The sequence below is a fragment of the Mangifera indica genome, chromosome 7, assembly GCF_011075055.1.
Source record: "Mangifera indica cultivar Alphonso chromosome 7, CATAS_Mindica_2.1, whole genome shotgun sequence".
In the NCBI taxonomy this organism is placed as follows: domain Eukaryota; kingdom Viridiplantae; phylum Streptophyta; class Magnoliopsida; order Sapindales; family Anacardiaceae; genus Mangifera; species Mangifera indica.
In genome coordinates, this window is record NC_058143.1 from 2650893 (window position 1) to 2664847 (window position 13955).

General features: G+C 32.5%; 1 protein-coding gene across 1 annotated transcript in view; it reads left to right on the forward strand.

Annotated features, from left to right (window-relative positions):
• LOC123220381 (zinc finger BED domain-containing protein RICESLEEPER 1-like) overlaps positions 1 to 13955 on the forward strand; it is an 86599-nt gene continuing 72644 nt past the window's right edge. Inside the window, exons 1-2 of the mRNA XM_044642592.1 lie at positions 1 to 142; positions 219 to 344. Coding sequence (XP_044498527.1) covers positions 98 to 142; positions 219 to 344 — 171 coding nt within the window. The 5' untranslated portion in view covers positions 1 to 97. The remainder of the gene's footprint in view (positions 143 to 218; positions 345 to 13955) is intronic.

Here is a 13955-nt window from a genome sequence, read left to right on the forward strand (position 1 = left end):
TGACCCTAATTTCTGTTTATACAGTGCAAGCTTCATCAGTTTCTCTCATTCAAAAGCTTACTTGTCAAATAATTTAGGCTCATTTGCAAAGGAAGAGATGGATTTTAGAAACATCCAAGTGAGTCCTCAAGAGTATTTACAAGTAAGTAATAGTTTTCATTTTCATGTTAAATCAATTTCAATGTTTTCTCTTTCTGATGTCTGTGTAATTTATGTAGCTACGAAAGTTTAAAATCAGTGAAGAAATGAAATGTTTGAAAGATTTTGTACAACAGTACAACAGTATCCCAGAAATGAGAGTTGAAATCATGGACTATCTTCAATCTCTTCGACGAGATCTACAGGTAGTCTTACATGCTTAGTATTCTTCACTTTTCATTTTGTTTTTCAAGAAATTAAGGTTTGAATTCAATAAATTAAGGCTAACCAATGCAGAATCGATGGCTAAAATTCTTTTTTTTTGTTTGGATTCAACATGTTTTGAGGCTTTTGTAGTGACTTTTTTTCTTTTTCATTTTAAATATTTTAGATTTTCCTAAGTATATTTTTGTGTGTGGGTGTGTGTGTGTATGTATATATATATATATATATATAATTGTTGGGTGCTTTTCGTTTAAGCTAATATGCCTTGTGTTAGAATATGTTCTTTGTGTATTTTCTAAAAGGCCAAAGGACTATTTCCCACCCAAGTTTTAGCCCATTCTCAAAAATACACTTGTGATATTTTAAAAACCTAAACATCCACCCATAAACTAAATTTTGTTAGAGACAAGGATAAAATCATCATTTTACACTAAATGTTAAAAATCTATATCATTCACCCTTTTAATTTTAAAAACTAACAATTTTTCCCCAAGATTTAAGTTTTAAAAACTCACCATTTTCACCATAGGGTTTTAAAATTGTTTCCAGCCAACTAATCTAGCGAACATACTGTGGCAGACAATGAAAGGAAGGCATATGGATGACAAAGAGTCACCCATCATCCAGACAATGCTTCATCGAGAAGCATCATCTAGATCAATGACGCTTCATCGTTGAGAAGTGTTGTCTAGATTGATGAAACTTCATCGAGAAGCGTCATCCAGATTTGGATGAGCCTTTATAGTCAAAATGACAGACTACACTTTGTCATCCTTTCATTGTTCGACCACCATTCGTTCATCAAATTAGTTGGCCGAAAACGATTTTCAAACCCTTGGGGGAAAATGTAACTTTTTAAAACTTAATCCTAGAGGAAAATTATTAGTTTTTTAAACTAAGGGGTAAGGAATTTGAAAGAAGGCAAGAAAAGGGCCAAACGCGGGTGGGGGGGGGGGGGGGGGGGGAGATATAGATTTTTAGGATTTAGTGATAAAATAACGATTTTACCTTTGTTTCTAACAGAAAATTCTAAAAAAAGTAAGCCTATGGGTGGGTGTTTGAGGTTTTGAAATATCATGGATGTGTTTTTGAGAATGAGCTAAAACTTGGGTGGGAAATAGTCCTTTGGCCTTTCTAAAATATTATTCATGTAATAATATATTAAAATTTTTTAATGTTGTCAAATTATAAAATAAATAAATTAAATTATTTTTAGTTGTCCTCTTATTATTAAAATTTTTTGAATATATTCTATATTATTTGATATTTTAATTGAAAATTTAGGGTATATTTGTCCAAAGAATTTTATAAGTGTAAAACATTATCTTGGTAATCTTTTAGAACTTATTGTGAAGTTCGTAATCAAATTAACTACTATATTACCTATCATATCACTATTCATAATAAAAAACTATCATAATAATTTATTAGTTGACAAACAAAATATAGTAATGACAGTAATAAAATAAATTATCAGATAAAAAAATATTATCCCAACCTAAACCAAAGGCCCATAAAATTTCTTTGTTTTATCAAGTTACACTTTAGGTAAGATAACTAATTTTGAACAAAATTATGTAATTATTTAATAATATAAAATTTAGTATGTATTAACAAAATCATATTCTTTTACATACTTCTTTATATATCACACATCTATACTTGGAAAAAATATATTTTTTAGAACAGTACTATGTGCACAAATAATGGATACAAATTTGAGTACAAAGGATGATATATTATCATGTGATTGAATATTATTTTTTCTCTAATTAAAAATCATTAAATTACATGATAATATATCATCAGTTATACTCAAGTTTGTGCCCGTTCTTTGTATACATAGTTTTATCGATTTTTTTTTCATTAAAATGTAATTCATAATTGTTTTTATATAGATTTGAAACTCTCTCATATTTCATCAAAATAATTTTATCTTGTATAAAACATAACTTAAAAGGTGCTCTAATATCATTTATATTATATTACATATATTTTTTACTTCGTTATAATTAGAATCTCTTTTCCATATAAAGAAAAAAAATCTGTCTTCTAAATGAAGTATATGATTTTTTTTCCCAATTAATAAAAATCGATAGAATTACCCTATAAAAGGAGCCAGCTTATAGGAATCCTTAAAAAAAAAAAGAACATTGGGTCCTATAGTTTTTCTAATCAAGAATACTTGCTTTTTATAATCTTATCTATAGTATTGAAAAATTTAGGAGAAATTTTAGCAGAAGGGAATGGAATATCCTTTTTCCTTTTAGAGCATTTGAGAGAGAAAAACAAAAAAGAAAAGAGACAACATTCAACTATCATTCAAAAAGATAGACAACAATTTAGAATATTCTACTAGGAAAAAAAAAATTCATTTCTAAGAATAGTTTAAATTGTTCTATTTCATTGAATAACATTAAATAACCTTTTTTCAGAAAAAAATTATATTTTGTATAAAGATGTTTGTCCAATCCAAAATGATGAAGTTTCTTATTTTATTTTTTCCACTGAAAATGAGAAAGATATTGAATCTTCAGTACAATGTGGAAAAGCACCTATATCTTCCAACATCAATGGAATAGATCAACACCATGTACAAGTTCATTTTCTCTCTCTTTATATTATATATTTGAAAGAAATTAAATTCATAAATGCCTTAATTAATAAAGAAAAATATATATTCAGTAATCTTTGGAATTCTTAGCCAATGTCTGCGTACTTTCTAGCAAACTATACAGATTGACTTGGTTGCCTTAAATATATTTCAGAGATTCAATTTCTCTCCTTTAGCTCAATTTTTATTAAGACTTCTATGGTTTATTAGGTGATAGAGTTGTTTGTGTGTTAACAGAAGATCCCTCAACAAAATGTCTATTTTGGACTTACTCTAAATCAAGAGAGTGAAGTGGTGATCGGTCCAAATGCACAAAGTTTATCATGTTCTAAACGAAAGAGGTGGTCAAAGGTTTGGGAGGACTTCACAAAGTATGTAGGCGAAGATGGAAAGGAATGGGCTAAGTGTAAACATTGTAAAAAAGAGTTTATAGGATCAAGTAAGAGTAGAACCACACATCTCAAAAATCATTTACAAAGTTGCCTTGGTTTGAAAAATCCAAGTGCAATTGCAGATAAAGTAAAAGAGAAAAGTATGATTAGTCCAAATTCGAATGGCTCTGACTTTGTGCAAAAGATTGTTAAGTATGGGCTAAACAACATCAAAGATGATATTCTTGTTCTTTACGAACAAGTGAAATGTAAATCTAGTGGATATATAGATAAGCTTCCTTCTCATTTTACTGTAACAATTGAGAGGTCGTATTGCGAGGGTTTTTGGCTCATGAGAATCTGGTTTGTTGATGATAGTTGGGAATTAAGAAACATGATTATTTTTGTGGCAAACTGTGAAGATAAGGACAAAGATGATTACTTTGAAATTCTAAAGTCTTTGCTTGTGGATTGGAACATACACACAAAAATGTGTTCTATGTTTATCTGCGATGGAAAAGTATATGAGGAAGTTACCAAGAATTTGAATTGGTTCAACGAAGGAGGTTCACTTTCGTTTATTGGGACAAGTGTTTCGAGTTTTGCTTTATTTAATATATTTGATTGGGGATTTTTTGGTGATTTGAAAGAAATTTTGCCAAATAACATTATTGCTAAAGCGTCTGAGCTTAGGGACTACGTATGCACACCATCCAAAAATCAAAAGTTTGAATGTGCAGTAAATCAAGCTCTATCCATGGGCAAAATAGTAATTTCCCAAAGTGTTCCTTCTGATTGGTATAACGACATTAGAGTGTTGGAGTGGGTAATGGGATGTAAAGAAGCATTTAATGAACTAGAGCATATAGATCCTTATTTCAAGGTTATCAATTTTACAAAAGAGGATTGGGATGATGTAACTATACTCTGTAGTGGTTGGCAAGTGCTATGTGATTACAAAAATGAAATTTTTGAGTTGGTACATCGTAAGTATAAAACCGTAACTGTGAATTTCAAAACAGTTCGTGACATCTTTTTCAAATTGGTTCAGTCGAGGAGAAGTGATAATTATTACATTTGCCACGTTGCATCACTTATCAAAAAACGTCTTGCAGAATATTGGAAGAATTCTAGGTCGATTTTAGAAGTCGGGGTCATTTTAGATCCACGGTGTAAATTGGAGATGGTAGAAAATATCTACAAAATGATTTATGATAATGATTTTGAGATACACCTTCAAAAAGCGATTGATGATGTTACAAATATTTTCAATGAATATGTAAAGGGCATGTCATCATCCTCTTCAAGCTATGACTATAATGTTACTTCAAAATCAGAACTTGACTGCTATTTGAGAGAGGTGTTTCCTCAAGATGAAATGTTTGATGTTCTGCAATGGTGGCGTCACAAATCTCCAATTTATCCAACACTATCTCGGATGGCACGTGATTTCTTATCAATGCTAGGTGAAATTCCTTCTTTGCCTTCTTCCGTTGTGGATGGAATTCAAGATATTTATACTTATAATGATCTTGATGATGACTTCGAATTCAAATTGGCATGTACAAAATATTGGTTGAACTTTTTTGAAAATAATTAATTAAGTTGTTGAATGTGTTATATGTTTTTTATCCTTTTAATACAGAAAGGATTAACATTTTGTTGTGTAAAAATTGACAAAATATTATACTTCTCAAGCTTTATCGTCAATTGCCACATGATGTTCACATCTTGATTGTTGTTCATCTAATCTTCTCAAACTAATATGAAAATTTTACAGGATAAAGAAAATTGTCTGCTTTTTTTTTATTTTTTTAATCACTTCCACATCCCTTCGAAATGCTACATCAAAATTTAAATATTTTAACTGAAAAAAAAATATATAACTCTTTCTATATTTTTTTCATTATTTATGAAAGTCTGGTTGACGTTTTCTTTACTTTGTGTATTTATTCAAACTCATTTTTCAAAAGCACGTTACTAATCTAATTATTTTCTTTTGCAAAAGCATATGATTAACTGACTTTGAATTAAAGATAAAATTGTATCAAATCATATGATAATATATTATATGTAATTGGGTATTCAAAAATATGTACACATAACATTGCTTATATCATTTTACTCTTTTGTCAAAGTTAGTTATTTGTTATTAATAGTAATAACTATTCATGTCAATTTGTCCAAATATTACAATAACTATGTAATAATTGTCATTTTATCCTAGAGATTTAAAATATTACAATAATACCTCTATCTGATTGAACTATTTATAGTATTGTAGGGTTGTAAATGTCATTTTAAAAAATTTATTACAAACAAAAACTCCAAACTTTTTTCAACTTTCCAAAACCCTTGAAAAAATTTTTCACAGCCCTAACATTTTAAAAAATTATAGTTTTCCCACAAATATATTGTTATACATCATTAAAACTTATATTTATACTTTTATTAGTAATTTTTTATTATTTCTAATTGAAATTAATATAAATTTTAAGGGTTAAAGTGCTATTTAGTTTGAGGGTTTTTTTCTTTTTTGCTTTTTCAACAATTTTATAAAAAATTTAATAGATCAATTCGGAAAACGACTTGTTTAAACTTAAAAAGTAGAAAATATTATTTCATCAAATCTTATTTTAAAATTAGTCATTTGGCCTAAATTAGTCAAGGAACCTATAGAGTTTTTAAGTAGACCTGACGAATGGACAGATTAGTTAGGTCAATACAGGTGTGGGTTGAAAAAGAGTCAATTTATATAAGAAATGATATCTAAAACTCGTATCCAGCTCTACGAGTACAAGTCAATCCTTGGGTTACTCACTAATATTAATTTCTTACTATTTTTCTTTTTCTTTTTCTTTTTATTATTTTAATATATTCATTTTTTAATTTTCAATATTTTTCTCTTTAAGTATGTAAATATTGTGTGAAGGAAAGAAAATTTATCTTGCATATTCGTTTTTAGATGGTTTACCCATGGGTTTTGCGAGTAACTAACCCGTTTTGTCAAATCAATTTTTAAGGCTGTCATGAGTTGCAATTAAATATTAGTGAATTATTCAAGATCTCAATTTGCCACATGTTAATATATTGTACTTGTTTTACTTATTTATTTTTAGTGCACGTAATGCCAAAATTCCATTTGACTTCAAAAAATCTAATTCTTTCTTCAACTTTGTCATGAGTAATCCATTCCATTGTTTTAAAATCTAAACTGTATCAATTGATCTAACTGAGATTCAATGGTTTTTAAAATCTATACCGTATCAATTGATCCAACCGAGATTCAATTATTAGTCTGATTTAAATTAAAGATAAAACTCGTTTTAACTTTTACATTGGAGCTGGTTCAAAATTCATTAGACTGAAAATATATATGTTTTATAACTTGTTCAAAAAATGTCTAATATATATAATAGCTAATAAAACTAATCCAAACAGTTAGTCAGATCGGTCAAACCTGGACCAAACTCTTAACCAACTCAACGCTTGGTCCAAATCATTGATCCACTCATCACTTGATTTCACATTTATTAAATAAAATATAAAACAAAAACAGAGTTCCCATTTATTAAATAAAAAAACAAAAACAGAGGACATGTGACAAAAATAAAACCAGACGTTTGTTAACCATCTTATTACAAATACAAAAACAGAGGAAATTAGACAAGTATAGAACGCTTAAAACAATAAGTATATAAAGTGTTCAGTTTCCTCTTCTTCTTGGAAGTTGGCACGTGGAAGAAGAAAATGAATAAAGAGATGATGGTGAGTTTGAATATGAGTTTGGTGGTTGGTATTGGCTGTCCAATAGCAATGAAAATGGTGGGGGAGTTGAGGGGTAGGAAGGTATTAGTTCTGATCGGCAGCGGAGTGACTCATAACTTCCTCTCAGAGAAACTTGTGGAAGAACTGAAAATTCTGATGAAGGCCGCAGAGTTCGGCATGGTGTTGGAAGATGACCACAGAGTAAAGGGGGTGGGTAAATGTGAGGAAGTAACGATCACACTGCAGGGCATCAAGATAACACAGAACTTCCTTCCATTCCGCTTGGGAGGAGTGGATGTGATAATAGGAATTAAATGGTTACATAGATTGGGAGACATAAAAACCAGTTGGAAGAGACAGATTTTGAGGTTTACTTGGGAGTCTATGAAAATAGAGCTGAAGGGGGATTTGTCATTATCATTGCTGGAATCATCTTTTATGGCATTGGTGAAAGCCACGGAAGAAAAGGAGGGGTATTGGCTAGAGATGGAACTACGGGACCTTTTAGAGGATCAAGGAACAGATGAAATCCCTCCTGAAGTTGTTGAGATGCTGATTGAATTTGAAGGATTATTTGGGGAACCCAGAGGACTTCTGCCAAAGAGAGCTTTGCACCATGCCATCACCCTCATGAATGGAACACAACCCCAAACCTGTGACCCTATAGGTACCCCTACTACAAAAAAAAAAAAAAATGAGATTGAAAGGATTTTGTAGGAGATGATGACAATCGGAGTAGTACACACAAGTGTGAGCCCATTTGCGAGCCCTGTCATTTTAGTCAAGAAGAGAGACAGTGGGTGGAGGTTTTGTGTCAATTACCGAGTCTTGAACCGTGTGACAATCCCTAATAAGTTTCCCATGCTGACCATCAATGAACTCTTATACGAGTTGGTTGGGGTTGTCATATTCAGTAAATTGGACTTTAAATCCGAATACCATCAAATCCACGTACGAGAAGATGCAGAGAAGACTGCCTTTCGGATGCACGTGGGCCATTACGAATTTTTAATACTGCTCTTTGGCCTCTCTAATGCTCTTGTCATGTTTTAGAATTTAATTAACACCATGTTTAGGACTTATCTGCGGAAATTCATGCTGGTATTTTTTGATGACATCATGGTTTACAACAGAGAATTCAAGGACCGTTTGTAGCATCTTCGAGTGGTGCTGAGCTTGCTGAAGGACAATTAATCCTGTGGTGAACCAAAAGAAGTGCTCCTTCGGGCAAAATAGAATAAAGTATTTAGGCCATATCATCTCCAGAAGTGGTGTGGAGGCTGATCCTCGCAAGATCCATGAAATGAAAAATTGGCCAAAGCTGAGAGACATCAGAGATCTTCAAGGATTCCCCGGGTCATGGGATACTACCGAAAGTTTGTAAAGGGGTATGGAAAAATGGCCGAGCCTCTAACCAATCTATGCAAGAAGAACTCGTTCAAGTGGGGGTTGGACACTCAGCGGGCATTTGATGCTTTGAAATCTGCCATGATAACAGTGTCAGTGCTAGTGATGTCGAACTTCACTAAAGAGTTTATAGTAGAAACTGATGCATTAGGAGTGGGAGAAGAGGCAGTGCTAATGCAATAAGGGAGGTCGATCGCTTTCCTCAGCAAGGCACTCTCAATACGGGATTGAAGTAAGTCAGTATACGAACGTGAGCTAATGGCAATCATGTTGGCATTTCAAAAGTGGTGACATTATCTATTTAGGAGGTATTTCAAGGTACGAACCGATCAATGGAGCCTAAAATTCTTGACAGAACAAAGAGTGCTAAGCCATAGGCAACAGAAATAGATAGTTAAGATGATGGGGTTCGATTTTGAAATTGTGTATCATCCATGGTGAGAACAAAGTTATTGACACACTATCCTGTAATCCCAAATTTATAGAAGAATTACATGCTTATTCGGTAACACAAATGGTAGGAGATGAGGGTTTACAGAGAGAAATTGATGAAGATGAGAAACTGAACAAAATTAAATACGAGTTGTGATGCAAGCGCATGATACACCAAGGGTATTCAATGAGGGGAAACATTTTGTTATACCAAGGTAGACTAGTGATACCCAAGGGATCCAGGTTCATTCCATCTCTTATAACTGAATTTCTTTCTTCTTCATATGGGGGGGTTTTCTGGTTTTTACAGAAAATGTAAGCACATTGCTACCACTCTATACTGGGAGGGAATGAAAAGCAATATTAAAAATTTTGTGGCCAAATGCGACATGTGCCAATGCATGAAATAGGAGGTGATGTCACCTGCTGGGCTACTATAGTTGTTACCAATACTAGAGAAGGTTTGGGAAGATTTATCCATGAACTTTATTTTGGGGCTACCAAAAATAAGAGTAGACACGATCCTTGTGGTGATTGATCGACTTTCAAAGTACAAATACTTTATGACACTTCGACATCCTTTCACAGCCAAGGAGGTAGCTGAAATTTTCATTAAGGAGGTCGTGCGCCTCCAGAGCTTCCCTAAAACTATAGTTACCGATAGGGACTGAGTTTTCATGAGTGGGTTTTGGAGGAGGGAATTATTTAGAGATGTTTGTTAGTTTTTCTTTCTTCATGGCTTCATGCATGGTAACTGCAGCAGTTACTTCTTCATGGGATAATGGTAACTGCTTCATGCAGTTACTTCTTCATGGTGTAATGGTCTGTAACTCCCATGCCATAACTCCACAAGTTGCGTAGCATTCTTGATGGTAGAATGCTTCTTCAGGCTATAAATAGGGTCCCTGGGTGAGCTTTTTCTACACAGAAAACATACACCATTCTATGAGAAAAAGAGATCACCTGGAAGATGAAAGTTCAGAACAATTTCCAGAGGATTATTCTGCATCAAATCATCAAGCAATGGCTGGAGGTTAGTGTTTAATATTCCGCAATTTAGTTTTGGTTTCTATCTTGCATATTCAGTATATATATATGCTTAGATAGAGACCATATACATGATTCTAACATTTGGTATCAGAGCTATTTTATGCCTCTGTCTTGCTTTGATGTGTTAAACATGCATAATTTTATCAAATCCCGAATTTCTTTAGAGAGAGAAAGTTGGCTGTTGGCATTTTTTAAATAAAATTTTTATTTAGATGAATTCTACATCAAAAACTGAAAATTTTGATATATGGAACGTCAAAATCAGAGTTTTGTAGGCTGATTTAGAGTGCAAAATGTATACGGGTCTGAAATCGGGTCTATCGACCCGTATCTTGACCCGGCTAGAGGTCAGGGACGATCTTCAGATGACATGTCATTTGCTTTTGGTTTCTGCAGACGACATGATATCTGCATTCATCTCCAGCGGATGACATGTCGTTCATCTACTCTATTAAAATGTAAAAATTTCCTTCAGTCTCGTGTCTTGAACCCAGGCCATGAGGCACAAGGTTCTGAGTGAGACACTTGCCGGCCAATTTCATTTTCGTTGAGAATTTAGGACATCGTACAATCTTATATGCTTTAGTTTTAGTTTTCATGAAGGGTTCAGTTTGAATATATTTTTGGCCTTAATAAAATATATTTTATAACATGTAATTGCCAAAATTATTATAATTAATTGGATAATTTAAGTTTCATTTATCCAATTTTTAGTGTTTATTAAATATTATTTATTTGATTAATTTTATGCATAATTTTAGTTTAATTGAAATTATACTTTAAATAATTTCTTAAGGATTATATGCATAAAATTAGATGTCATGTGATTAGTATAATATTTGATCATAGAGTAGCCATAGCATCTTTGATTATATCAAAGTTATACATTAAATATCCTGAGATCACATTTAGTTATATGACATCAATTGTAATTAATTATATAAGTATGATAAATCTTATCCCACAGGAATTTTTATTATATTTATGTGATTAATTAGGATGAAATAACAAATTATTTTTCTTAATCTACCCACAGGAATTAAGAAAATGAATATAATTTGGTAGTTTTATCATACGGTTTATATATTTGTAGATAAACCTATTTAAATTAAAAACTTAGCCCACAGACAGTTTTTATGTTATATGGTTTATATATTTAAAGCATGTTTATACATTGGTAGAACATGATATTAATTTTGATAGCTTCAAATTTAGTGACTTAAGCGTGTATGTTAATATTTATTTGCAGTTATTCAACCTGTGAATTTCTCTGATAATGTATGTGATGTTCTTATTTTGAGTGGTGACAATTATAAAATTTGGAAGGAGAGAATTCTTCTCCAATTAGGGTGTATGGACATTGATTATGCTATTAGGAAGGATGAACCACCTACAGCTACAGAAACTAGCACTCAGAATGAAATTGCCCTGTATGAACGTTGGGAACGATCTAATCGCTTGAGTATGATGTTCATCAGGACACGCATATCTGCTAGTATTCGTGGTTCAATCCCTGAGTGTAATAATGTCAGGCAATTACTGAAGGCTATTGATGAACAGTTTGAGTCTTCAGATAAAGCACTTGCCAGCACTCTAATAACAAAGTTTACATCAATGAAGCTCATTAGTGTTAAAGGTGTGCGTGAGCACATCATGCAAATGAGGGATCTTGCGGCTCAACTTAAGGCTCTTGAGATTGAGATGTCTGAATCTTTCCTGGTGCATTTCATTCTAAATTCTCTTCCACAACAATACGGACCTTTCAAAATCTCTTATAACACACATAAGGAAAAATGGTCAATCAATGAACTTCTGACCATATGTGTTCAAGAGGAAGAAAGGTTGTTGATTGAAATGAATGAAAGTGCACATATGGTTACACAAGGGAAGAAGACGAAAAACCAAGCTAAGTATAAGGGAAAGGATAAAATATTTAATCAGCCCGAATTTAAGAAGGAATCCAAATGTTTTTTCTGTAAAAAGAAATGACATGTCAAAAAGGATTGCATTAAGTTTAAAGCTTGGCTTGAAAAGAAAGGTAATCCAATCTCACTTGTATGTTATGAATCTAATATGGTTGATGTTTGTCATAACACTTGGTGGATTGATTCTGGTTCTACAATCCATGTTTCAAATACCTTGCAGGGCTTTCTAAACCAAAGGAAGCCGATGGCCAGTGAACAAAGCATCTATTCAGGAAATAAGATGCGTTCACATGTGGAAGCAGTCGGAACGTGCAGATTAGTTTTAGATTCTGGTTTTGTTTTGGATTTAGAACGAACCTTTTATATTCCAAGTTTCTCTAGAAACTTGATTTCTGTTTCAAGACTTGTACCCTTTGGATTTTCCTTTACATTTAATGAAACTGCATTTAGTTTGATTTATAAATCTGCAGTTGTGGGAAATGGTACATTGTCTGATGGTTTGTTCCGAATTCATTTACAAAATAATGTTTCATTTAATTTGATGCATGTTCAAGATAATGTTGGTATTAAAAGAAGTGTTATGAATGAAAATTCGTCTATATTGTGGCATCGGAGATTGGGACATATCTCCATAGAAAGTATTAAAAGGTTAGTGAATGATAGAGTACTACATACTCTAGAATTTACTGACTTTGATACTTGTATGGATTGTATAAAGGGAAAACAAACCAACAAGTCAAAGAAAGGTGCCAAAAGGAGTTCAGACATATTAGAAATCATACATACAGATATTTGTTGTCCTGATATGGACGCTTATGGTCAAAAATACTTCATCTCATTTATTGATGATTATTCACGATACATGTATCTCTATATGCTTCATAACAAGAATGAAGCATTAGATGCCTTTAAGGTTTTCAAGGCAGAAGTAGAGAAACAATCTGGAAAACAAATTAAAATCGTGAGATCAGATAGAGGTGGAGAATATTATGGTAAATACACTCATGATGGACAAGCACCTGGTCCATTTGCAAGGTTTCTTGAAGAAAATGGGATTGTTGCCCAATACACTATGCCTGGTTCTCCGGACCAAAATGGTGTAGCAGAAAGAAGAAACCGAACTCTATTGGACATGGTGCGGAGTATGCTTAGCAGCTCCAATCTTCCTAAATCACTGTGGATAGAAACTCTTAAAACGGTAGTGTATATATTGAACCGAGTTCCAACCAAGGCTGTTTCTAAAACATCATTTGAGTTATTTAAAGGTTGGAAACCGAGTTTGCGACATATACACGTTTGGGGATGCCCGTCTGAAGTAAGAGTCTATAATCCACATGAAAAGAAATTAGACCCAAGGACTATAAGTGGTTATTTCATTGGATATGCCGAAAAGTCTAAGGGTTATAGATTTTATTGTCCATCACATAGCACTAGAATAGTGGAATCTCGAAATGCAAAATTTCTTGAAAATGACTTAATCAGTGGGAGCGATCAATCTCAAGATTTAATTTTTGAGAAAGATCATTCAAGTACTCAACCACCCATTTCGAGTAATAGATTGGTTGTTATTCATAACACCCCTCAAGTTTAAATGGATGTTGAACAACCAATCAATGAAGTTCCACAAGTTGCTGATAATACTCTAGTAGATCAAACTGTTCAACAACCTTCAGATATTGTTGAACCACCAGTTGTACACTCTACTCCACAAGAGGATAGTGTTACAACATTAAGAAGATCAACTAGAATGAAGAAATCAGCTATTTCTAGTGAATATATAATGTATTTACAAGAAATTGACCATAATTTAGGAGCCGAAGATGATCCTGTTACGTTTTCACAAGCAATGGATTGCAGTAAATCTATTTTGTGGTACAATGCTATGAAAGATGAGATGGAATCTATGAAGAGTAATGGAGTCTGGGATCTTGTCAAGTTACCTAATGAGACAAAGGCCATTGGGTGTAAATGGGTCTATAAAACAAAGAAAGACTCATTAGGTAACATAGAGAGATATAAAGCAAG